We start from the raw sequence: 27,015 nt of genomic DNA, 5'->3' as shown, positions 1-27,015 counted from the left end.
CAATGTAGTTGCCTTTCTGCGCGAGTTAATGATGAATAGGAGCCTGGAAATCCGGGTACGTTTCCGCTTGCTGCATGGAGGGCCGTATTTCCTAAGACAGTCCAATCTATCACTCCACGGCGGAGCGGAGATTCGGAGTAAGAACAGAACAAAGTTAGCGGCGATATGCAGACTTTTCATGCGAACAAGTGACAACAGAAAAGGGAATAAAGGAGCGAAGAAGGTGAAAAAAATTAACACGATTTTGTAGTAGCATGTACATTCTACGCGACAATGCTTGCTACATGGAGGGCCGTATTTCCTAAGACAGTCCAATCTATCACTCAGATAATCAGAGTAAGAACAGAACAAAGTTACCGGCGATGCGCAGACTTTTCATGCGAACAAGTGACAACAGAAAAGGGAATAAAGGACCGAAGAAGGGTAAAAAAAATTGCACCATTTTGTAGTAGAATGTGTATACAACAACAAAGAGAGAGATGAACTTTATACGACTAAAACAATCTGTGTTTCTATCTACGTCATACACCTAAGTAATACAGACAAACATTTCTAATGAGTTGAGAAAAACCTTTGACTGTAAAACATATTGTTGTTACATTTTCAACATTAAAAGAAGTGAAGAGAAGCCGAATTGACGTACTGAAAGCTTGACATTACATACATGTGTCTAGAAACTATCATTTTGTACAATATGTACAATTAAGGTCTTAATTCATTCATTCATTTATTCAGTAACGGTTCCATGAGAAATTAAGACAGCATCAGTATGTTACGTCCATCAATGTGTTACAACATTTGTTACGACTTCAACGGTCACAACAACAAATAATATCATCATTATCACTTCATTGAAACCACCTAATTCGTAACTTATATTTCTTAAAGTTTAAGAATACATAGTAGACTACAAATGGCACTACCATCATCTTTCTGTCTAAAAAATCTACCTACCATCACAGAGAAGGGCTTTATCCTTCATTTTGATATTCAATATTTCCTTCGAGAAATGATTGATGCTATCGTTACATAACAGCAACAACTGTGGGCCGTCGAAGTGACCAATACTTATTGAGGAGTGGTAAATACTTTAGAAAATACTAGTACCTACAGTGGTACAACAAAAGAAACGGATTCAAAGGAAATGACGAAGGATAAGATTTAAAAAATCAACCAAGTTCCAAGTCTAGAATTGAAACATAATCATTTAAGTACAGGGCATTTATGGACTGGGATGTTGTGTAGGACAGCTCAACTGGGATGACTTCTTAATGTGTTAATCGAGTGTATCAAAAACAGAACAATTACAGTACAAAAGTGGTCTGCGTACTACAAGCGTGCCATTAAATCGTACGTATACGTCACCAGTATGACGCTACATGTTTCTTCCGATTGAGAGCTTTGTTTTTTTCCTAGCTGTTATAACAGAACATATCGTTGTAAACCCATTCTGCTTCATTGTAAACCCATTAGGCCACGGCAAGTAAATTTTACGGATGACATCATCTACAGACTCCAAATTTAATGTTAGAGGGCGAAAAAAATGGGTAAAAAAACAAAATGACTTAATTTTCGAAATAGACATTACAAGCGTTGTAACAACAATTGAAGTGACAAGACATGGTATCACAGACAACAAGTCTTTTATTCTTGTATTCAAGAAGTGCAGACTCCAAATTTAATGCGAGAGGGCAACAAAAATAAGACGGGTAAAAAAAACCAAGATAGCTAGATTTTCAAAATACACATTATAACCATTGCAACAACAATTGACGAAACATTCAAGCTGAAAGGGTGGAAGAATTCTTTATATGCCTTAAAAGAAGAAAAAATAAAGTCGAGAAAGGCATCGCAAAAACAGAGAATCCTAGTACTGTATCTTCGAATTCTTGTCAATACCTAGCCTACAAAACAACACACGGCTGACTCACAGCCAACAAGTCTTTTATTCCTGTATTCAAGAAATGCACAAATTGAAACTAGTTTGGTAAAAGTTGGCAACAACAATCATGCACGGCTGCCACATTGGTGGTGCCACTTTAACAACTATGGAACTAGTGTCACTTCTACAAGTACAGTCATGGCTACCTCACTAGCTATTGTGTCACATCCACAAGTACAATCAAGGATACAGTACGTGACAGTCACTAATGGAGATTTGAGTAAGAAAAACAAACAAACAGCACGACATTTTTTTCCATTTTGGTACGTACCGGTCATGCATGTTGAATATCTTCGGATTGCGGAGCCGGAGGGGTAATAATTATTGTTTTTCTTTTTTCAAAGTCAGGTATCCATATAATTTACTTGCCGTGGCCTTAATTTCGTGTCAGCAGAGCCCAACCATCGTATCTGAAAAAAAACACAACCTACTGTAAAAGTTTATTACATTTGATGATATCCTTTCTGGCGTTATTTTCCAGTAATGCGTCTCGTATGGCGGAAGCCTTTACTTATTCATGACGACAAAATAATGTAGAAAAATGATAGAAATTACCCGTTGGCGCTCTCACGCAGAAGCCATTTTCATCTCACTATAGATAAACTCAGAAACAATTCTCTTCTTAACTCTCTCAATGGACGGTGAAGAAAGAGAAAGAGTCTATGGGGATATGAGGACTTGTATGCCTCTTCGCTAACACGCAATGGTCGTGGGATCGCTCTCTTAAAACGGACTCGTTTAAGACAATTACGGAGAGCAATTGTGGCGGGTATTCTTTTTTACGGTGATAAAATATAATCATCATTCCCAGAGGTTCTCAAATGAAGCTCTAGAAACTTAACGAAGGGTCATAAGAAGGTTACACGTGAAGGTAACGTGTTTAGCGTATCCGTTGCGTTGATGAATCGAAGCTGACGGGACCCGTTCCACATTGATCATTATGCAGCCAAAAAGTCGTTGGCCTCGGATATAACAATGATCACTGTATATTGCAAGGTCCCTGGTCTTTTCTGTGCCTCTAATGTGTGGAAATGATTGGCCCGTATGTCGTGGGCACTATCTTGTCCGGAGATGGGACGTAAAAGGCCTGGTTTGCACGCCACCCGCATCTTCCTAGTACCCACGGGGCCGTGCGAGAATGGAACAAAGAACCAACTGTTCAAACCAAACACGGATCGATGTGATGATTTAGATCGATAAGAAGTTGTGGGTAAAAGTGATTGCAGCGAGCGCATTTGGAAAGTATTCATGACTATTCAGTGACGTGGATCCTGCGGTAGGTAAAAAAGGTGAGGGCGACTGCATTGCATCATGGGGAAAATATGCTGGTCAAGGTTCTGTAAACACTGTACAAATAATCTTTTAGAGAGAATAGTGCTCTCTTTATTGTTGTTTTCTCTCAATGTGACCGCTATAAAGACAGGCGGAGCACAGGACTACTGGTCTAAAGGATCTTCTTCCTGCACGCTCACGTCCGGAGCAGATCGTCATCTTTTTACCTCGCATATCCTTAAAGTTTAAAGCAACAATAAAGTCATCCATGCTCCAAGTGCTTTGCAAGCTCCCGTCCTTGTGTGTGTCTGTGTGTCTGTGTGTATGTTTGTGTGTGTGTGTGTGTGTGTGTATGTCTGTATGTGTGTGTGTGTGTGTGTGTGTGTGTGTGTGTGTGTGTGTGTGTGTGTGTGTGTGTGTGTGTGTGTGTGTGTGTGTGTGTGTGTGTGTGTGTGTGTGTGTGTGTGTGTTGTCTGTGTGTGCATGCATTTGCGTATGTTAACGCAGATAACGAAGAAGAACTTTATTGTACGACAATCGCACACGATACAATGTTTGGCAACACCTAATAAACATAGTACAAAATAGAATTATAGAATAAAACTTAACATCCTAATTACTAAAACAATAAAGGCTAGCACAAGTCTTTGACTCATAGTGTTACAATCGATGCGGGCTAATCATGAGTTTTGGTACCTTTTTTTCTAATAGTAAAGCAGTTTTTCATACATTTACCTATTTTTGCATTAGGGAGATATGAGTGACCATCTGCAGCCGACACAAGCCAGTGGACACGGCACCAATCTCTGGTTCCCACCCGTACCTCATACCTCTCAAATCGCCTTTTACTCCAATTTCTATACCTTAATAATATATAATTACACAATAAACGTCCCTCTTTCTTCATCGCTCAATTTTCTACAATGATTACGCAATTTTAACCATATTGACGAATGGGCACTCTCCGCCGACCTTTGACCTGTAATTGCGTAATTTGTGAGGGGTGATGTGTCGGGAATGATTGTCTGTGTTTGACCTTGACGTGGTTTTCACACGCTTGTACGAGAGGGAAGCTTTAGAGCAAGTCAGACAAAGCGGTACAGTGTTACTGAACTGATAGTGATCTTCAAATATCATTTTGTTTCATAACGAGATTGAAATATACATCAATATTTCATTAAACCCCGCCCCCCCCCCAAAAAAAGATGGCATATTGTAGCATGTAGGAGTATGTTTGTTGCATGTGGTTTTTGTTCAGTGTCGTGATATTTCATTGTGCCGTACTGTACAGTTTTATTTGTATGGATGTATTGTTGAAGTACAAATGTAGCTGTAGATATGAAAGAAATCAAATTCTTACCTCTTTGGGTCGAATATTGAGGAACAACGTTTTGCTGAACATCCAGCCTGCACTGTCCTTTTTTTATCTGTTTACCGCGAATCACATCAGTACCAATTTCCACGACCAGGTAACGTCTTCTGTTCTGTTTTGTTTTGTTCAATTGTGTTAAAAAAAGATAAAGGTGAAAGGGCGAAGTCCTGACTTACTGTCCTATCTAGTTTAATGCTACGGGTGAAACGTGAAACAAATTCCAGACGAAGGAAAAGAGGGAAATTTCCGATTTTGCATTTAACAGAATGCAGGAAGCTTTCTTCAGAAATAACATTTGATTCTCCGTTTTCAAACTAATTCACGGTTATCTGAGTGCATAACGTCCAGCTATTTTTAAATATCATGTACACAATGATTCAGTTCTTTTTAAACAAATCATTTTGATCATGAGATAACATGATACTGCTCGTGCTATATTGCTTTCGCATTGACTGTTTGTTCATTTAGATTTCTACAGTTGAACTAAAGAAATGTTTTTTTTTACTCACGGTATGTTATATGCTACCTGGATCATGCATATGACGACTTGCAAATGAATGCTTTACCTTTAGTGTGCAAATATAAAGTGGATCTACAGAACTATATATAGACTGGCTGCCTTGACTGTGATTTAAGAGCTGGAATTCAGGCTTTATAATTGGCATTTCTACTGTCCCCAATGTGATAAAGCATTATTAACGGTTTGCAGTCAATAGTATCAAAACTATAGATCTAACGGTCTTTATGAATCACCACGGTTTTGTAGAAATCTATTTTCCACAAGGCGACATCTTGATTTTCGTTGACAGATTTTTTTAAAAATCTATTGCATACCAGACATATACAATGCTTCAGTTCTGTTGTGTTTGTTTGTCAGCAGGAAATAAACTACCAGTTTTGTTTAGACTTTAGAGCAAGGCAAGAACATTGTACGGGCGTGTTCCCGTTAGAAAGACCTTCCTTATACATTCGTGCCTGGAGAGACTGGTATAGGTTGTGAAGCGTGTGACTTAACAAACATATTGCAAACCTATATAACGTTACAGAAATTTTAAACTACACGAGTTAAACATACGTAGCAGATAAAGCTAACCGACTGCAATCAACTTCTTTACGCTTCTTTGTACGCGGGGTAGATGTGGGAACAGATTATGTTTCTTATATAGGTTTTGTCTAAGCGCATCTGTCATCACAACCCAGTTAGTTTTTCCAAACCATTTGAGTGGCTCTCAATAGTAAAATAAAAGGAAAAGTTAAAGAAATATTAATCTATCCGTTGCATTTAGATATTAGAAGTACATATTGAAAATCTTTCTTACATTTAAAAAAGTACAATTCGTTCCTTATGATACAGTTTACAATCTTAGCTAAAATGTCGCTCATCTTCTACTTGATCTAAGTCAATCGTTAGATTCCCTAGTTCGGTACCGCCATGCCACAAGCTTTTACGACATTCTGCCGTTTTAAGGCAGCATTAGAGAGCCAGCCCTGTTCGTAATGGCCTATCATCCCGTATTCCCCCTGTAAAAACACTCGGTGTCATCTTAATTGGACGCAGACAATGGGAACCCGCATTACCATTGTCCTCGCTTATCTAGGAAAGAATTACATGCAAAAAGCCACCCGTTCTTTGGGATGTCACGATTTATTTGCAAAACGTCGGTGTTAACCCGGCCGGCTGGGAAAGAACAACGAGATCGCACGCGATTTTACACGGCTTTGTGTGGGCTGGGGCATAACAACGCAATTATGCGTCCTCCGAACAATGAGGGGCAGATCAGTGGTCCTAACACACTCGCGTGCCGGGGAGACATCCACTTGTTCCCCCCGCTAAATAATTCAGACCGAGGAGGACCGGTCTGTAGATTATTACCTGTTCAACGGATACTCAGGGTCTGACAGTCGTCGGTAAATTGCTCAAAAGTCAACAATCAAATTACTATTATTTTCAATCAACGTCCAAATGGGTCCATCATGGCGTGGTCGCCCATTTGGTTAAACTGGGGATGGGTGGAGTTGTCGTCGACGATTTCTTTCAAATCAACCTTTATTGGTTTATTTACAGATTATTAGAATTACGAGAGTAAGTTTCATGGATAAGCAGCGTATGGTAAAACTTAAACTTTATCCGCTAAGTCAAAGAAATTGTTCTTATTTGCTGGCGTTGATTTTTCAAAATTCATTCCATGATTTAGGAGTCAATACGTCTACATCTTATCAGCATTTCTTTGATTTTATACTGATTTTAGATTAAGCAAAGACATTGTTATTTCAATTGCAGCTCTACAGTTATTAGAGTTAATATATCTCTTATACACATCCAGGTGAGAAACCTATTTTCAGGTAATATGTACATTCTACCTGCAGCTGTAAGTTTGATATATACAGACCCGTAATTGGGTGTAGTACAGTATTTCCATGATTATATCATTCAATGTATACACAATTGCAGTGTAAATGGTGTGAAAATTGTCAATACATTCGAAGCAAAAGTAGATAGTGTGCAACTCATGTTAGGCTGACCATTTTTCGTGTGGTTTTCAGACCTTCCGTCGTTGGTTAGTGACAATGTATTGGCAAGTGCCAATTTACAGGTTACGTGTCATCGATAATATCGATCAATCGCGGTACATATTGGTAAGATTTGCCAAAACAACTTCAAAACTGCAGTTCCTACGTCATCCGCAGCATGGCGTTTTACACTGGTTTTGCAGGTCGTGTTACGCTGCTTTTGCTTTATTTTTTTCCAAACAGAGATTTCGGTTAGCCTCCGTTGCAGTCCTTTTCCCCGCAGCGTTTTTTTTTTCAAATTTTTTGGGGTAATAGCGGACACAGAGGCACGGCGGATACGGGATCCCAAGCAGATACGCCCCCCCCCCCCCCCCAAAAAAAAAAACGCTGCGGGGAAAAGGACTGCAACGGAGGCTAGGTTTCGGTCGAGTGGGGAAGGAGTGTCCGGGATTTTTAACGTTTCTCTCCCTTCAATGTTAAAAATCCCGGACACTCCTAACCCACCCGACCGAAATCTCTGCTTTGAGAATACTTTTGCTCCACCCTCTATCCGCAAGGAAGTGACTATTGACAAGATGTTCCTGTCAACAGTGCAAATTTTCCACTGTTGACAGGATTATCCTGTCAATAGCCTCAGGCATCCTCAAAACACCATGGTCCAAATTCCCGTTCAAACCAGTGAATTGGCGTCCCCTGTCGGTCGTACTGATATTGCAGCATGCTTGATACTCGGAGCTGGATAATCCAAAAAATCACAGACGGATTTCGGCAATCTAAACCCAAGGAATATGAAATTGAAAATGGTAAACAGACTGTTTACCTAAATGTTCCGTTAATAACAAAATGGTCTCTTGAAAAACATCACTTTAGAGATAAGCGTAGGTAGGATGTTTTTCAAGAAATGCATCATATTTTGATAGTAGTGAACATGCAAGAGTGACTTTTGCTGCTTATTGATTTACATGCTCCAGTCTTTGCGTTTGTGAGCGAGCTGTAGCCTCAGCAGACAGGTTGCAGTGCTTCATTTTTCTGCTAAGAGGCGCTGCAGGTATATGTAGATGTTGTCAGCGGGACGAGGTTTTTGGAAATGATGGAGAGAACAATTCATAGCTTCCGTTTTTCTTCTTCTTTCATCCTGTTACCAGTTTAAAGTTTACGTAGCCGATTTTGAATATCATTGACAATGCGACATGCTTAAAAGTATGGATTTTGGATAACCCACTGACTGCTCGCTCGTTCTCATTTAAATGTACACATTTTGTAACTTCCGTTACCGTTTGAAGTACGATGTTCCTGACATTAATAAGATATGCCACATATAAGGTGCCAAACTGTCATTTCTAGAAGCCAGAAAAGTTTTAAATCGTCATAAAAACGACAGTTTGGTTCCTTATATGTAGCATATCTTAACGTCAGGAAGGTCTTACTTCAAACGGTAACGGAAGTTACAAAATGTGTACATTTAGATGAGAACGAGCGTGTGATGCACATGCCACGTCACAGATATTGTTATATGAACAATCCCTCGAAGATGACGTTTTGATTTTATATCCGCCATCACTTCAACTGCATTTCAATTTTTGTCACTTCTGTTGGCAATAATATGATTATATCCTAATATGTTTCTATATGAAAAATATGATGAAGTTGTGTTCAGCTCATGATTTATGCCACTTTATAAGTAGTAATTTTGCTGTCTTTTAAAATAAATCATAAGCCTCATTTTTCTTTGTTCATTTGCGATACCTTGTAACGACCACATTGGACGTGAATTCCTTTCTTTCTTTGTTCTTTCTTCCTTTTCTTTCTTTCTTTTTTTCCATTCTTTCAGTTATTCTTTCTTTCTTTATTCATTCACTTCTTTCCTTCCTTCCTAATTATAACGTGAGACGACGGTATAGCCGTCTGTACTCTTGTGTGCGTTATCCCGACGTCAGGTATTCCAACGTCACAAGTTTGTTGTTGCTTTTTCTCTCACTAATCTGTTGAAGAGATTTTTGGGAAGGCTAAAAGTTTTCCTGGTTGCCCTTTTCTGTGACAAACCGACTCCTAAGCCATGTTACACGCCTAGCCCTCCGAACATCTGCTTGGAGATTACGACAGTCGGACGTTTTGCGCCACGTATGTCCTCCCTCCTGCGCATGCGTAATGAGCCAATCTCCAGAAAATGGCGGACGAACTGAAACGGTTGTAGTGTCTCTGCTAACATTTCACGCTTTTCCGGACATATTTCGTCCCATTTTGTGCTAAAACTTGCCTGTACAGAAACGACAAGATGGGAGCGGTTATTACACGCTTCAAAGTAAGTCCAGACCTTTTTTGTGCGATGTTACGGCGCTGACATATAATTTTGTTGAGCGGAAGTTTTTTTGAATGACATATGGCTTTATGTTGTTCCTAAAATATTATAATATTTTGCTTTGTCAAATTATAACGTTACTTATAGAAAATGCCAGTTTTAAAGACAGAAAAAAATTCTCTTAAATAAAAATATATTGTTAAAACTTTTTTGTTAACCTTGTATATTGCGTTAGAAATATTCTGTGTTGAAATGTTTTGAAAACGTTTTGCTTGTGTAGCAACATATTATGATATCTATAACGTTGACGTCAGCAAAAAATAGATAGAATTAATGTGTTGAACTGTATATTCCATTATCTTGTTTTTTCTTCCACAGAAAAAGCAAACTACAGTAGAAGTGCTTGAAGGGCTAGATAAGGTATGTATCATTTATACTATAACTAGTGAAGAGCGGCCTAAAATGGAACCAGCCGATTCCTACCTGGCCGAAGAAACTCTACTCTACTCTACTCTAGTATAAGTATAGTCTATTTTCATAAATTGTCAACATCAATATTGTCGTATTAACAAGAACCTGTCAAGTACTGCTTGATAGTATTGTAACATAATCTATTTGTGGCAGTATGCTAGCCAGTACATTTAGTTGATGTGACTGTCATACAGAAATATATTCAACTTGCCATCATTTGATTTCTTTGTAAGATTCAATGTCAGACAGTTTTGGTGTTCCCATTTTTGTATGTCATGCAATTATGATGGTGATGATGTCATTCAAAAGGTATTTTTGGTGATTTGGGTGAAAAAACTGATTTGGGAAAATATTGGTCATGAAACTTCTGCAAGGAGACTGGTATTGCCACTATTGGTTTTTGGCATATTCTTAGATAAGAAGAATATGTGATCGTATGTTCGTAATCGTAGGATCAGCCAAATTATCAAAAAATTGTGTTGTTTTTCCCCATAAAAAGAGATGAAATTTGGATTTGAATCAAATGATTACGTGACAGAAAGGAGATTTTTGTAGCTACAATTTAATTGGATTCGGTGGGCATGTCTTGACCTAAATTCCTTGTCGGAAGTTTAAAAAGGAATTTAGGTCAAGACACCCGACTGCATCTTTACTTAGTAAAACCTTGTCCTATTTATGTCATGTAGGCCAAAGCTGTAGACAGTGACTTAAACTGTCAATGTCTGCTGTGTAGGGGTGGATACTGGTTCGCTGGACCTGATTCGGACTTTTATAACATCCAAGAACGGAGTCCAAAAAACCTGAAAGCCAAAAACCTGAGTCAAAAAAAACCTGAACAAAGTACAAATATATTTTTCTATTTTGTTTGATAAAAAGTGTTTTGAGTCTCCCCTCTGACAAAAAAGGCATTTAAAACAAGGGCAATATTGAAATTTCAAATACTGGTTTATCTTGAAAGTCTTCTCACCAAGAAACTTTTATAGTCGTGCGTGTCAGTCTTAATTCTCTATGCTTAATATTGGCTTAATAAAACAAAACATCAACTGGACAGTATCAGGTCCAGGTTCAGGTCCGGACCTGAACCTAAATCTCTGGACCTAAACTTGGACTTGGACCGTATTAAGCCAAACCGGTATCCACCCCTACTGCTGTGGTATTATTTTTGCAATTTTCAGTAAGGTCTCCACTGCAAATATGCCTTCCCGATGTATAGCTACTGCACTATAGAATCTTTCCAACTGCAAACTTAGAACAGTGTGAAAATCTCTTTTCACTTTATAGTCTGCAAAGTTGTACATTAAGTCCCCACAAAAATAAAATCATTCTGCAGTTGTTGGGACTCAGATCTAGACTGCTGTGAAATCAACTTGTAATGTTGAAATTTTCGCCGTGGCTTAATGTTTGCTGGTTCCAATTAGTTGGTAACTGGGAGACCCCGGTTCAACCCTGGGTCAGGACATCTCAGTTGGAGCTGCACTCGTCTTCCAAAAGGGACGTAAAATGGGGGACCCATGTTCAAGTAGGCGCCTTGAAAATATTGAAGGGGAAGGACTACTAGTACTAGTAGTAGCAATTCCTACATGTAAAGATATATCCTACAGAAACAGTAAGGAAACTTGCTGCCATATTTCCCACTAGGTACTACTGGGTGAACAATGACAACAACACAAAACCATTTCTTCCTTCATATTTTGAATACCAGACAGGTAATTTGACAGCAGACAGGATCAAGTGTCTAGAACAGTGATAACCTTTCACACCCTAAACGTGATTAAATGGAAACTATGCTCATGTGCTTTTATCCATAAATCCATAGGCATTGGAAACATGTGTTTTTTCCTGTTAGTGTTACTGAGAGGAGAGGTTATGTCAACACAGCATATGATCCTTCTGTTATTGAAATACGCTAATTATAGAATGATGGGGATGGGTTGACATGGGGTGAATTAAGGACAGTGGCGTTCAAATCGATTGATTATCATGGAAAACTTAAGCCACTACTAGTAGCTGACTTGATATGTGCTTTATTTTATTTGCTTTTTACTTTGGAACCAGGGCTCGAAATTAATTTTTTTGAAATAGGTGCACTGGTGCACCCAACCCAAATAATTAGGTGCACAGAAAGAATTTTGGGTGCACCATAATAACGTTGAATGTCAACAAAAGTTTAATGCTCATAAGAACTTCAATCTGTAATTCTATAGCTAATTTCAAAATTTCAAGCATGTACATCAAATAAAGTACAACTTTTACAAAAGGTTCTTCTGTATACTAGTGTACAATAGTACCTTTACCCTATAACCTACAAAAATATTTAGGTGCACTGGTGCACCCACTGTAAACAATTAGGTGCACAGCTCCAATTTTGGGTGCACACAGGTGCACATGCACCCACTATTTCGAGCCCTGGGAACACTTAAGAAAGTCTGACAGAAATTGAATCTGTTTCTTTTTTTAATGTATTTAAAATAAATGTAGGAGGACAATATAACAAGAAAATTGTTCCCTACGAAGTTGTTCACAGTGTCATTGATTATTCTATAAATAAGCTCATTTATAATCATGCACTATTTTCTTGGTGTGAATAAAACTAACTTAAAATTTAGGTGCTCAGAAAAATAATTTAGTTGTACAAAGGCAAAATAAAGTAGAATGTCAGCAAAACAAATCTTACTTGTCTTAAGTAAGAGCTGGAATCTTCAATTCTATATAGTAGCTAACTTCAAATTCTAAACATGCACAGCACAGGTTTTACAATTTTTCTGATATTTGTTCAATTAGTCAATTTTAGGTGAACACAAGTTGATATGCACCCAGTATTTCGAGCCTTGAAGTATAAAAAAGCTTTCATCATCATCATGTTTCTTACTGAAGTTGGAGTGTACACAAAGCTTAAGTTTGATTGTGCGATATTGTTGTCTCAGGAAATCCAGAACTTAGAGCAGTTCAAACTAGGTGCACAGTATTTTGAGCCCTTGAAGTATGAAAAAAATTTTGATTGTGCAATATTGTTGTTTCAGGAAATCCAGAGCTTAGAGCAGTTCAAACGTCACAACGAGGAGTTGCAGAGACGTTACGTGGGCGGGCTGCTAATCTACTCCATCGTGTTGTACATCGCTGCTGCCGTCATGTTCTACTTCCTGTTCTTCCCTGAGGGCTGGCAGGAACGCGTCGTCCGATCACTACCTCTGCTCACCTTCCCACTGCTGTGAGTGTTTAAAATTTCTTTTGTTGTTTTAAGTTAACTTGTTTATTTGTTTCGCCAAATAACAGTTACTCAAGCAACTGGATATGATTTTGGAAACTGTCAGACGTTTCAGGTACCATCCACTACGTTTCATCAGTGGCACTGAGCAAGATTTGTCCATCAGCAGGTTTTAATTTTTTCACTTTATTTGCCTAACAATTCATAGTTCTTAAAACCTGGTGATTGACAAATCTTGGTCAGTGTCACTGACGAAAAGTAGTGGATGCTACCTGAAACATCTCACCGCAACTGCTATTTGGCGTATCTTATAACCTGGATGTCTAACTGTCATCGACATATTTATTTGTTTGTTTTGCCTAACCAGTAAGCCACCAGAGCACACCAGTTGTGTACTGTATGTACAAGCTGCGTAAGATCGAACTGATAGGTTAAACCATTGAATTCCAGGAAGGATGCCTACTATTTTCGTTTGGTGGTCAGTTTGTAAAGTTTTGTTCTTCGTTGATTTTTTTTCAGAATATGGGCCGTCAAGAAGCTACTCCATTGGTACTTTGTAAGAAGAATCACAAAGAAAGGTACTTAAAAGAGATTGAAGATCAAGATATGTTGATATATGTGTTGTGTGTGCTTTGTAGGTGTATCTGTAAGATGGCAAAAAACATGTAACATTATAACATCATGTTTGATCTTCGAATTTTAATTTACAGTGCTTTTCAATAATCCATCAGATGATAGGCACACTACGTCTTTATGTGAAATGTTTGTTTTTACTTTTGTCTTTTTCTAGAAAGTCAGCTTGGAGACCTGAGAGAAAAGAAGAAAGGCATTGTAAGTTAAATCTGTTACATTCATGAAACTAGAGCAAATCTAGAAAATACTCTTGTATACATTGACCCCAAGTCTATGAAACAAATGTACATATTTCAGATTCTATTTCCTTGTCCTCAACTTTTCCTTGTTATGGTGTGCAGGTTCAGCATTTGTAAGCACATGTTTATTTTATGTTGTTTTGTATACCCAGTAAACCACCTTTTGGCATAACACATCTGTTTTGTACTGTACTAGCTAGTAGGTACAAGCTACGTGGAACCTCTCATTGGGATGGATCCCTTCTCTTTTTGCAAGTGTGGTGGGATCTATCTGTATAGCCGGTATAACCGCCCTTCGGCATGACGCACCAGCTTCGCAGGCATGCAGCGCCGCAGCAGCTGGTTATATTACACCGAACGACCTGTCAAGTCTTTAACATGCTCAAGGTGTTGGTCTCCTCAAAAACGGGAACCCTAGATTTACGTCCCATCCGAGAGGAAGATCCTAACCAAAGCTACTTTCACCTGAGTCAAGTGAGGAAATAGGTGTTAAGTGTCTTTCTCAAGGGCACAGCATTGGGACCTGCCTGGGATTTGGCCAAGACCTTTAGATTATTAGACAACATCCCTTTTGTTTTCACAAGACCATCTTGCCACCTGCTATGTGAACTTAAGAACTTCAGAACAACATAATTTATCTTTCTGCAGCTAGAAGATGTGATGGAACATGAGACGTACAAGGCAGCCAAGGAAATTCTGGAGAGATTTGGACCAAGTAAAGAGGAGGTAAAACACTTTCTCTCAATTTGCTTGCCATGATACACAAAAATGTGCTTATGAATATGTAAAACCCTTAAAGTAAGATGCTACACATAGGAATGAATGAACAAATGAATGAATGAACGAACAAATGAATAAATGGATGAATGGATAAATAAAGAGGTATCTGGGGTTTAGTGGTCTTCCTACCCATTGTCAAACATTAGATCACCTGGTTCCAGACTGTAGTGATAAAGATGTGGCTAGTGGTGCTTTTTTTCTAGTGCCTGCATTATTTTCCCCAGGCAACTCATGAGACTCCACCAGGCAGCCCCAGAAGACAGCCCGGGCCCCCCGTCCCCACCCCAGTACCCCCTGGGCAAGGTAGGGCAACGCTTTGTCTACATGTATTGTGATCATTATGTATTATGTCTGTGTATTGTATTTGTATCCAGGGAGCCTGAAAAACAGACCTGAGTGTGTCCGCTGGTTATATAGATAATGAAATGAATGAATGAAATATAGATATTGTAACAGTGTAGTTCAAGCGCCACTTTAATACTGACCAGTCTAACTGGTCCGGACCTTTTAGCATAGTGGTAAGTGCGTTGGGCAGTGCACTGGCTGGCCCGGGTTTGATCCCCGGGAGCCAGCAGACTGTACTATTCGCCTTGTGCATTTCAATATGTATGGTTTCATAATGCAGAGCTAAAACTTTGTTCCAACACTATAAGTAAGCATCAAATTTTCCATTGTTCTACTGCAGTCTTCCTCATCAGAATTCCAATGGGTCTATTAAAAGAACTTAACTTACAAAATTGTCTCTAATTGTTTCTTGCATATACCAATAGAATGCTAATTCTGTAAAGGAAAAACACAGGTTTGGCATGTTAGGATTTTAAACCATTGATTGACGTCGACAAAAATAAATGAATATTTTCACAGCTATCTTAATATTGACCCCAAAAATGGCAATTTTTATACTATAGCCTGACATTGATCAAAACTGGTGAAACTTTATAGTATTTCTATACACCCTAGCTGAAAGAAGTGACAAAGCAGACAAACCAGTGCCCAAATCCCTCAGAAACCACCTACACAGACATAGAGGTATGACAAGATCACAGGTACTACTGGTGACTAACCTGGGAGGTGGTTTCCCATCTTTTACTTAAGATACATTTGTACAATCATATAAGCAGGACGCACTGGTGGCAGCTGTTAGGCAGACAGATATGATTTTATGGATGACATCCTCTGGAAACCTAAATCTGAAAGAACAGCTTTTTTTTGCACTTTAGAGGGTATTTTGTGGCATGTTTTTATCTTGATGACTTTTTCATGTGAATTCAGTTTTAGAAAGGATTCACATGGAGTCAAAAAAGGGCCATATTTTTTGCTCAAAAAAAAGGCCCAAATCAGCTCATATGGATGTTATCCATAGAATGGTGCGGCCTATTGCCTCTGCACTTTCACTATACCGTAACAACATTTCAGTAAGGGACGGTTTCGCACCAGACTCACACATACTTACAACATGTTGGTTCAGCCACACATCACTTATAGTAATACCACAGGGTTCTTTAGGTGGGTGAACCTAAGGAACACCTTTTACACTGGTGTGGTGTGGTGGTGAATAGGTTTAGCTTGGGTACCATCCTCCGTAGTAACCGCTGGCTCAATCTTTTCGCTTGCTTACCACGGAGTCTGAATTGTGGTTAGCAAACAAAAAGATTGAGCCAGTGGTTACTACAGAGGATGGCACCCAGGCTATGGGTTTAGCACTCTTACTCATACACTTGCAGTTACGTGTTCCGAAACGGCATCCAGTGATACCGTATTTGTCTTTCTTGCAGAGTTGCGCCAGCGGCGAACGCCGGCGCCGCCACCAGCCCAGCCCAACATCCCCCGCTTGGCGGTGGCCCCTACGAGAGTGGAGACTCCTCCCCAGGGTACCCCTGCACTCCCCCGACCCCCCGGGTACCCTCTGTCCGCCACACCAGCTATGGGTACGTTCCACTACAACATGTAGACATCTTCACTTCAAAGCTCATCTGTGTTGATAGAAGTCATTCTGAATTAAAGTTGAACTGCAATTTCCAACACAACTTATGATCCACTGCTCACCGAGTCACGTGTCCTATCTGCATAACGTGACGTCACAGAAGCAGCGGATTGCTCATTCCTTGACAAAGACTGGAGCTGATCAGTCAAAAATTTGGGTAAGTCCAATTTTTGTGTTGGCAATTGCACTTCAACTTTGATTCAGAATATGTAGCTATCATGTCATGTATGTGGACTCACAGAGGAGTGTGCATTTAAACCCTCACCCTTGTGGTAGCCGACATAAATAGTCCAGTGGTTAGCGACCCTCCCTCTGGACTAAGCTTAAGGTGTTGTGAGTTTAAGTCCAGGCTGTTGTCGCTCACCCAACATGCACGGTACTGGAAAGGGTTGCAGTCCTTAGGCAGGACATTAAGCCATTTTCTACAGTTCATTATACTTGTTGAACCTGTAAATACTGTACAAAGTCATCTGACTTCTTTAGTCATCTGACTAAATTGTGCTGAAACATATACATATGTAGTTCTGTGTACCTTTGATAATATGAGAAATTCAAGACTCTGAAAGAATGTTCACTCCTCTGTGTTTCCAACAATATATACATAAAACTAACAAAAACTAACTAACAAAAACTAACAATGTCACCAATCATGCATTTATCAATAAGCAGCTCAGATTAATAGATATGATTATCATTTATCATATCACTCAATTTCTGATATGACTTTGTTGAGTTCAACAACAAATCATCCTTGTTTTTAGTTTCGTCACAAATAATCTCAAGTTTCCATCTCCACCGGTTAACTGATGAAAAATGAAATTGTTGTGTGATGTTGATTTTTGGCTGGTTCTAACCTTTGTTGAAGGTTTCAAAAGCATGTTGTGGCTTGACTGATGCTATGATGAAAAATCTGCAAAATATGTGTCCTGCTTGATTCTAAATCGTTTGGCTACATTGTGCCAAAATGCTATATTGGGCCAAAATGTAGAAAAAAGGAATGTATTGTTTCTTAGTAACTAAGTTTCATGGATATGAAAATGAAGCATACAACAAGCTCAGTTGTCCAATCAAATGCATGATTTACCAGCTGATCCCGATAGTGCATGGAGCATGGAGCAGTGATTGGTTGGTTGGCTTGGTTTGTTGGTTGGTTTGTATAACGTGTGGTGTGCTGCAATTAACCTTTGTGCTGCATGGTGGCGTAGCGTCCCCCCGGACCCCAGCCCGCGGCCCGCCAGAGTGGCATGCTGGGACCCCGTGGCCCGCAGGAGTCCCTAGTAAGCCCTCGCACTCAGAACAGCATGACATGCACCCAATGCACCTAACATGGAGTAATAAGCCCACGCACACAGAGCAGTAATCTCCAAGCTTCTCTATCGGTGCCAATGACAGTTTCCAAAGGGCAAAAGGAGTTTTATGGGGTGCTGACATCTGTAAGTCCTCGGTAGTCAATAAAACTACTTTTGTCCTTTAATTTGAATACTGTCATTGCCACCGACAGAGAAGCTTGGAGATTAATAGAACAGCACCTCACTTGGAACTTGTTGCACTCGCACTTGTCACATTTTAGATTATAGCTTGGTGAAATAAATCTCCGAATTTTTATCCAGTTGTAGAGTTTGAATTTCTCCTTATAGCTTGGTGTTTTAGTTATGGGCTAGATTTGGTTGTGAATAGGCTACTTCACAGTTTGAAATGTACATGCAAGTCCCTTGTAAGCCCTCACACTCAGAACAGCACCTCACATGGAACTAATTGCACTTGACTATGTTTTAGATGATAGCTTGTGTTTCAATTATGGGCTAACATTAGTTATGAAGACTGTATATGCAAGTCCCCAGAAAGCCAACGTACAGAAAACAGCACCCCATGCACCTCCTATGGAACTAGTTGCACTAATATATATAATTATTATAATATATATTATATATAAAGGGTTTTATTCATTGAACACCTTGAAGCCTGGGGGCTGAATTACATGCTCATTACAAATTACACATGATAAGAAATACTTAAAGGTTTAAAATCACACATATGGCTACATTAAAAGGTTGTGTGCCGGGCTAAGACTAAACTGCACGTATTAGCAAGTAACATGAAACGGTGGATCAAATAACTGCCTGGGTTACGCTGGGCCTTGTACTGGATTACAATGTGGTATTCAGAAGATGGACAAGGTAATTATAAGAGATTGGGCTACTGGAATATTGTGCAGTGCAGACTGGCAACTGGTCAAGTTTGTTGTTCTGCCTAGTTTCCCTATCACTAATCATGTTTTAGATTATAGCTTGGTGTTTTAAATGCAGGCTAACACCAGTTGTGAATGAGCTAGCTCCCAGCCCTCCCACAGGTCGGATATGGTTTCTAGGATGATATGGAATACACCATGTTATATCTTATATTTACAACGCCATTAGAAAGCCTCTATGCCTGCTGTATGTGATTCCTCCATACCAGTATACAGCACTAACTGTGGAAGCAAAATCCTGTAAACAAAGATCCCTGATATCTATTACATATCATTTGTGTAGATGTCAACCAAAATTTTACACATTGTATAAACATTACAGTCTCAGGAACGGAAAATCACTAAGCCTACTTGCCAAGGGTGTTCCTACTCTGTGCTTTGCACAATTTTACACAATAAAATTAAGAACCTCATATCTTAGGATTTATGTTCTAGACAAAATGCTAAGAAGCCATGGATAGCTTTTGACACCACACCACATTGCTCACAAGAAATCTGTGTGGTATTGTGTTACTTAGAATAGTGCACTAACCATAATATGTTAACATGTTTTTAAAAAAGCTTTATACATGTAATTTGTTGTCGCCCTTGCATTGTATTTTATTTTGTGAAACTACAAGATAAATTACAACCTTTGACCAAAAACTGAAAATTTCTGACATTTTACGATCTCAGTACCTTCTATTCATCAACAATGTTCTAACAGTTTCCAATGATTCAAAAGCACTCCTAGCAGATGACAGAGAAAGTGCAGGCTATATTGAACGACACATTTATCTGCTGGTGATTTCAAGCACTCCCTTGTCGCATCTTGATAATATTTGATGATGGTTGGTTTTAGCAACATAGAATCTTGGTCATGTTTATGAAATTTTTGAAAAATACAAATCTTGTACTTAAACTCTTACAAAATATGAGTCAAAATAAGAAATTTACCTCAAGCCCGAAAGACATTTTAATATACATTGATATACAGCACATGTTTGTGGTGGTTTTACTTTTTTTGCCGAGTCCACTCTACCGCCAATTCATGACCTTTGGAATATGCATTTATGCATTACTACAGTTCTAAAGAACTGTTTCAACTGCAGACTTAGATTAGATGAAACACAGCAAAAAACTTCTTTCTCCTTCTTACCGCGAAATTAAATCCCTGCTAAAATAAATGAATTTACAGTGTAATTAATTTATTTTGCACATACATGTATGTAGGCAAATTTGTATATACATCTGTGCAAAAACGAGACAATATCATACATTCCTGACACAGCATACTGTTACCAACATACTGTTCTAGACAGTTAGCATGTACATTATTCGATAGATTATTTCTACTGTTAGTTATAGATTAGATTGGTTCTCTGTATTTGTCAACTATCAGCAATGATTCAACTCTCATGTGCATAATTAAGTCGCCATACATTGTACCTGTTACAGTTGTCGCTCAATAAAGTTCTTCTTCTTCTTAACTCTTCTTCTACCAAGGTCGTCCCCCGGGACCGCCGCTGGCGCGACCCATCTTGCCGCGGGAGCGTACGGTGTTCGACCGCGTTGTTGACTACCTGGTTGGGGAGGGTCCGAGCAGCAGGTTCGCCCTGATCTGTCAACAGTGCCACTCTCACAACGGCATGGCTCTCCAGGAGGAGTTCGAGTTCATCAGTAAGTGGATTTATTACAGGTTTGCCTACCAAAACCTTTGTTGGATCCGCTGGCATGTGTGGTGGCCGCCATCTTGAATTGTGACATCACAGGGTCGCCATACCATTTTATTGGGAGGGGTGTTTTTTGGGGTCGCTAGCATTCTCTCTAACAAATTTAAATCGGCACAGAACTATCACACATTCAACTAAAATAAAAATAAAAATTCAATACCAATTCATATTTATAAAAAGATCCCGTAATCGCTAAACTAACATAGCAAACCTGAAGTATTTTTAGCACAAATGCTTAACTCTAGTTAGCATACAATATTGTTTTGACTTTAATTCTTCTATTGAACCATCCTAAATTGTCTATTCAGAGTTTTGGTATAAAACCTGGGTCTCCAGTTCTTCCCTTTAGTCACCTCCTTTCCCCTGGATTCTATCGCAAAAAATTTTCCGCCCAGAAATAAACAAATTTTCAGTATTAGCAGCACGTACTGAAAATGTACCACTTGTAGTTATACATGTACCCTTTGTTGTTCCTTCTAATGTAATATAAATTATATGAAAGGTTCTAATGATCTTCTCTGTTGTTGTTTCCAAGCGTTTCGATGTGCGTACTGCTACACACTGAACCCAGCCCGTAAGGTCCGTCCCACCGCACCCAAACTCTTGCCAGACGAGCCTCAAACACGATCGTCAACCTCCGCCGAGGACATCTACAGCGAGGAGGAACAGAAATTCGTACTTCACGACAAGGACGCCGAGACAGAGGCCAAGTTCGCCGAGGGGAAGGGTGAGAGGTGTACTTAAATGAGTTTTATTTGCTAGGTCTTGCCTGAGGGCTAGTTGCAACATGAAACAATGCATAGAGAAAGTTTACAGACAGTGCAAGACTGCAAGTTATCAATGGTGACAAGTGGAACAGGTGACTATTCTAAGAACTGCTACGGAATACAATCTAAGCTTTTTGGGTTTGACTCCTATTTTGGAAGCAGTGGAAGACGAAGTGTCCCACAGGCACTTTTCTCTGTATTGTGTGGGTTGTTTGGAAATTGTGGTAAACTTTAGTGGCTTTGTTAAATAGCTCTTTTCTTTCCTGATCATTAAAGGGGCAGTTTGAGATAAAATGTGGTGGTCACAAGTCAAGGCAATGGCAGCACTTTGGTAAAAGTATAGACTTTTGTTTATTTTTGTTTTTCCTTCTATGGCACATGGAAGCTTAACACCAGCAAAATCATGCTTTGCTGTTCTGCTGCTGTCTGTAATGAGGCTAGTCCATTCTAGAAGAAGGGGAGTTGGAAGTAGAAACTCCCTTTGATGATTCCCTTCGGTTTCGTTTTTAGTCACATCCTTTCTTTGTTTGACAGTCACCTTCATTATGTAGGTAAATACAGCATGTTGCAGTTGTAGTCTGTAGACTTTGACTCTGGGGTCTAGCCAGCGCCCGTCATATGACAGAATTTTGCTGCGTATGACGGAAAAATAAGACCATTCCATCAACCTTGACGGACAAAAATTGATAAGAGAAATATCCAAATTTGACTAGACAATGCCCAAATTAGACACCAGCATGGAAATTGAACAATGACAGAAATTTGTAAACGATGATAGGCAAGTAAATGCAGAAATGTTCGCGGGGACTTAATTTCGTAGTAGGGAGAAAATGGAGTGTTTGCGGTGGTTTTGAGTTCGTGTTTGAAACTATAGTAGCGCTACAAACACACAATGGAACGGATTATCGCTGTGGTTTTAAGTTCGTGGTTAAGAGTTTGCCGCAAAAACCGCGAAACCACCGCAAACATTTCTGCATTTACTATGTCTTGGGATTTTTCCGTCAATGGGAACTGGGATAACTGAAAACAAAGTTGAGCTGGCTAGAGCCCTGCTTTGACTGCTGCATGATCTAGGCTTAGAGTGCTGTCCTCCCCTCGAATCTTGCAATGATATACATGTGTAGCCCCCATATTAATGGCACTGCTAACCCCAGTCATACTAGCTAGATTCATAGAAGTGGAGCATGGTGCACTCGGGCTAGCATGGTATGTTTATAACTTGCAAGTTGCAGTGTCTTATGTTTTTAGCATGCATTTTTCATTCCAAAGACAATGTTCAAACAAGAGTAGCATTGTGCATGTTTCAAGACAGTTGTGTCAGAATTGCTATGCAAGTTGACAGTTCGCGGTGGTGCAGTGGCAGCCTGTTTGGCCTAGAACCCAGAATTCCTGGGTTTGAATCCACAGTTACTTTGTGCCCTTGGAAAAGGCACTTTACAATACTTTCCTCACTTCACTCCCGTGAAATGAGTACCTAGCTTCGTTTAGGGACGTCCCTTGGACATGACATTAAAAAAATTTAATGGAGGTCCCTTGTTTGATGAGAGCCACACCTCGAGCACGTAAAAGAACCCACCGCACTTACCGAAAAGAGTAAGGGTCCTTCCCGGCGTGAGCGGATCAAACCTTACACACTGGTCCGGGTTGACATCTTGAAAAGGTGACAGTCACCTGTTATGTCAATCCTTCAACAAATGTGGTAAATCTCAGTAAATAGGCAGTGTTACAGTCGTGAAATCAAAATGACATCGTAACAATTCATACTTCTCGCTGCACAGATGACGAGAAGGACTGTGAGAGAGATGAGACGGTCCGAGAGGTGGAGCAGGAAATGATTGACATGGTTGCCGCCGGCAAGCAGGACGTGGTTCCAGAGGAGGAGAAGGCAGGAGGAGACGGGAATGATGGGAAGCCAGTTGAAGATGTTGCAAGCGAGATGCCGGAAGATATCGGACAGGGACATATCAAAGACGATTGAGAACGTTAAAAGGAAAAAATTTGGTAAGGCCTAACCAAAAAAATGTTGTGTCTCCAGTTACGGTACTGACAACTAGAATCCATTAGGACACTGGTATTTTCAACATCATATTTATAGATATATACATTGAAGAAGCACGAGTATAATAATGCACTGAGCAAAGAAGTACAATATATACTACACATTCCTGCATCAACTGTTCAAAGCCTTAATCTAAGTGTGAAATACAGTGAAGTCTGCAGAAAAATGTTTTCAATGTATTTTGTTTTGAATTGTCCTCACTCAGTTGTCAAAAATGTTATGTCCCTTGCTAGCAGTCAACACAAAAAAATAGGGTCTGTTGATTTTTGCTAGAGTCAGTTGGGTAACCTAAAACACAACATTTTTTTTCCTAGGCCTAACAAACAAAAATTGATGTATGTAAGGACCCTTCTCATGCCTTGTCAGCTTGCCTTGTTGTATTTTGTTTGTTTTGTTATGAAAAGAAGATTGTTATGCATACTTGTCAATGTGAAACTTCAGTGGGGATGAAAGGATGGGGTGGAGATTTGACATCTCACATATCAAATTCCTTCCATTCCCATGTCAAGCCTTTAACCACCTGCTGCCTACGGATGTATCATAAATAACTACACATGTACATAGGTAAGGTTCACCATCACTATAGGCAAGTGGATTCTCAAGACCCACTCTCACTCTCAAATATCCTTTATATGCTCTCACCCACCCCAACGCCTTGGGGTTGCTGTTGACAAGTAAACACAATTTGTATAAAGCCTGTCCCATCCCAAAGTTTGACTTTGTTGAAGTGCTAGTCCAGGTGTATAGATACCAGGAATAACGCACTCAAATGTTTTTGTAGCCAAATAGCTCAAAGTTATTTCACGTTGAAACATATAGGACATTGTCTTTATTGTCTAAGCATACTCTGACTTGAAGATAGATTTTTCCTCACACTCCCAAATAACAACAGAGGCCAATTTGATTGCAGGTGGTGATGTAAGACTATCGAATAAAATAAATAAATGAATAAATATTACGAAAGGTAGGCATGGAGCAAGCATCCTTAAGTTATTGTACCAAATACTTGAATATCCAGCCACAGCCATTTGGCTTGTAGCAAAGGCTACTCTCCAAGCAGAGGTTGGTGGGGAAGATTATAACCTTTTTATCCTATGCCCCGTTTTTTGTTGGCTCTCCTCACTAAAAAGGTCACAATCTTCCCCAACAACCTCTGCTTGGAGACTAAGCAAAGGGTGCACCTTGTTCTGTTATTTGGAAGTGTCTGATTTTGTAAAGATGTTGTGAATATATTACAGACTATGATCATACACCACTATGCAGAATATGTTGCACATAGCTCGGTATATTAAGATTTTACGCCAGCAGAACCTTACACATTTTCTCACAAAAATGTGCCCCAGACTATGTGTATGAAGTCCTAAAGTTGTATGACATCGCATATATATCCATACTCCACTTGTGCCTATAACTAATCTATAAAACTCTTTGGCCATTTTTTTCTAAGATATCATTTGTTTTGTCATAACAATCATGTGAATGTAAAATCACACCTAGCACTATTCTCCTGCATATTTTCTTCAATTGTTTGAACTATGATATTTAGAATGATGTTGAATCTTACAATCAACAGCTGCATACTTAATAGTTACTTAGTCTTGAGCTGCAGCATATGAGCAGACAATAACTTGTACAACTGTGGTAATGTTAGCCTGGGATCTATCCCATTACTACCAGGTCCTACACTTGCAACCCTAAAGGCAGCGAGTGTAGGAGCCCCGGTAGAAAGAGGATGGCACCCAGGCTATGGTAATGACCCCAAAATCCTAAAGTTGATGTAGCGGTAGGCTCTATGTAAAATGTTCCTCAGTGAGGTATCAAAAGTGAAAAGTTCCTGAACCAAAGTGAAAACTATAGTTTCAGCATCTTGCAAAAAGTTAGCTTTCACTAAGTCTAATTTTCTGGACATTGTTTAGTAAGATACATGTATAAGTATATATTGCTGCTGCATTCTTTTTCCAGGCTTAGGTAATGCTTGCACATTCCATTCTGTTAGTTGTACTGTCTACATTTCTTGCTTTTTCTTGAATCCAAATTGTTATGGCCATGTTCACAACAGTTGCTCCTTTCTCTAAGATTCTTCTTTCAGATCTCTAAGATCATAATCTTTCTTACTTCTGAAACTGTTGTCTGCAAAGGTTTATGCAATTCTATAGCTTGACTGTTAAGATAGATACCCAGTATTACAACAAAGATGCACAGACAAAAACCTTCGATATCATGTGAAAGAAGTCGTTGAAACATGATTGTATATTGTTAAACCAGTAGATCATGATATTATTATTTATGTACAAACATTTTTTGATCTGCCATTTCTGTACAGCAAAATGTTTGTGTCAGCAAAGTGCCAAAACAGTATATGCTGTTCCAAGGTTTACAATTCATTGATTATATGTATATGTGTACTGTTTCATTGTTGAATCCTGCCACGATAAAGTAGTCTTGGAAATATGTATTATAAACCTATCCCCCCGGTGAAGTAAAATAAACAAACGTCTGAAGATATGGAAAAACACTAGAATGTAAATTAAAACTTATACACTTGAAAGTTCATCTGTGTTGGTAGAAGACATTCTGAATCAAAGTTAAACTGCAAATGTCCAACACAAAAATTGGACTTGCACAATTTTTCTACTGATCAGCTCCAGTCGTTGTCAAGGAGTGAGCAATCCACTGCTTCCTTACAGTTCAACTTTGATTCAGTAAAACTTACACAATATGTGTACCACATGATGAAGTTATTCCTGCACTACACTGCGATGTTGCTCCTTTCATGGTGTCCCAACGCTATCCAGTTTACATTAAAAACCGTTTTGTTAGAAATGGCCCCTTTTATACGTGATATGGATATAAATATGGACATGTAGGCGTTGCTGTGTTATGTTTACATTTCTGCAGTACTAGTCAAATAAAGAGATTGACATTTCTGTTTGCCATTTACATTGTCCTGAAATTTTTCCAACAAGGAAGTTAGATTTTGTGTTGAATCGAAGACCAGCTTGTTGCAAATTTCAGAGCATCTGAATTGCCACATTTCTTTGAGTCACGGCATATTTGACTCTTCGTAAGTTGTAAAAATTTCCTTTTGCCAGGTAGATTGTGTTTTGGGACTTATTGTAGAAAGTCAGATGATTAGATATCCTAGTCCTGTGAGTTTATTAAGATCCACAATTAAGTTTAAAAAGAAACATTGCAGCTACTCTTCCTGTGGTCAAATGGTTCTTCGTATGTTGTGATAATTATAATTAGGTCGGCAAATTGCACGTAGGTCAGATCGCGTCTTTTCTGTGATTCGGGACTTTCACAGGGTTTTCCTACAAATGTAACTGAACTATTAGTATGAACATTCAATTTATTTACTTCTATTCATTTATATGCTATAAAATAATTATGACAAAGCATCAAAGTAGCAATTTGAGAATCGATTTGCATCCTGCCAAAAATAATTACTCAAGCAACTGGATAAGATTTTGAAACAGTCAGACGTTTCAGACAGTATCCACTGTCTTTCGTCAGTGACT

The 27,015-nt window shown here is 39.1% G+C and overlaps 1 protein-coding gene across 4 annotated transcripts; it reads left to right on the top strand.

Annotated features, from left to right (window-relative positions):
- Positions 1-9,232: 9,232 nt before the first annotated feature.
- On the top strand, positions 9,233-26,095 carry LOC136445899 (endoplasmic reticulum junction formation protein lunapark-A-like). 4 transcript variants are annotated; one of them, XM_066444123.1, is made up of 14 exons: positions 9,233-9,399; positions 9,775-9,816; positions 12,888-13,075; positions 13,592-13,650; positions 13,863-13,903; positions 14,593-14,670; positions 14,949-15,027; positions 15,685-15,753; positions 16,500-16,652; positions 17,914-17,985; positions 20,442-20,615; positions 21,204-21,395; positions 21,712-21,766; positions 23,214-23,327. In XM_066444123.1, exons 1-13 carry the CDS (start codon positions 9,373-9,375, stop codon positions 21,720-21,722), a joined length of 1,185 nt encoding a protein of 394 aa, XP_066300220.1. In that variant the 5' UTR covers positions 9,233-9,372; the 3' UTR covers positions 21,723-21,766; positions 23,214-23,327. The 4 variants fall into 4 exon arrangements, with proteins under 4 accessions (XP_066300220.1, XP_066300217.1, XP_066300219.1 ...); XM_066444120.1 differs by lacking the exon at positions 21,712-21,766 and having other exon boundaries at positions 9,234-9,399; positions 23,214-26,095; XM_066444122.1 differs by lacking the exons at positions 17,914-17,985; positions 21,712-21,766 and having other exon boundaries at positions 9,234-9,399; positions 23,214-26,095.
- Positions 26,096-27,015: the final 920 nt, after the last annotated feature.

The sequence above is a fragment of the Branchiostoma lanceolatum genome, chromosome 12 (genome assembly GCF_035083965.1).
Source record: "Branchiostoma lanceolatum isolate klBraLanc5 chromosome 12, klBraLanc5.hap2, whole genome shotgun sequence".
Classification (NCBI taxonomy): domain Eukaryota; kingdom Metazoa; phylum Chordata; class Leptocardii; order Amphioxiformes; family Branchiostomatidae; genus Branchiostoma; species Branchiostoma lanceolatum.
The sequence above is the reverse complement of the archived record's forward strand: the minus strand, read 5'-3'. Positions and strand labels throughout refer to the sequence as shown.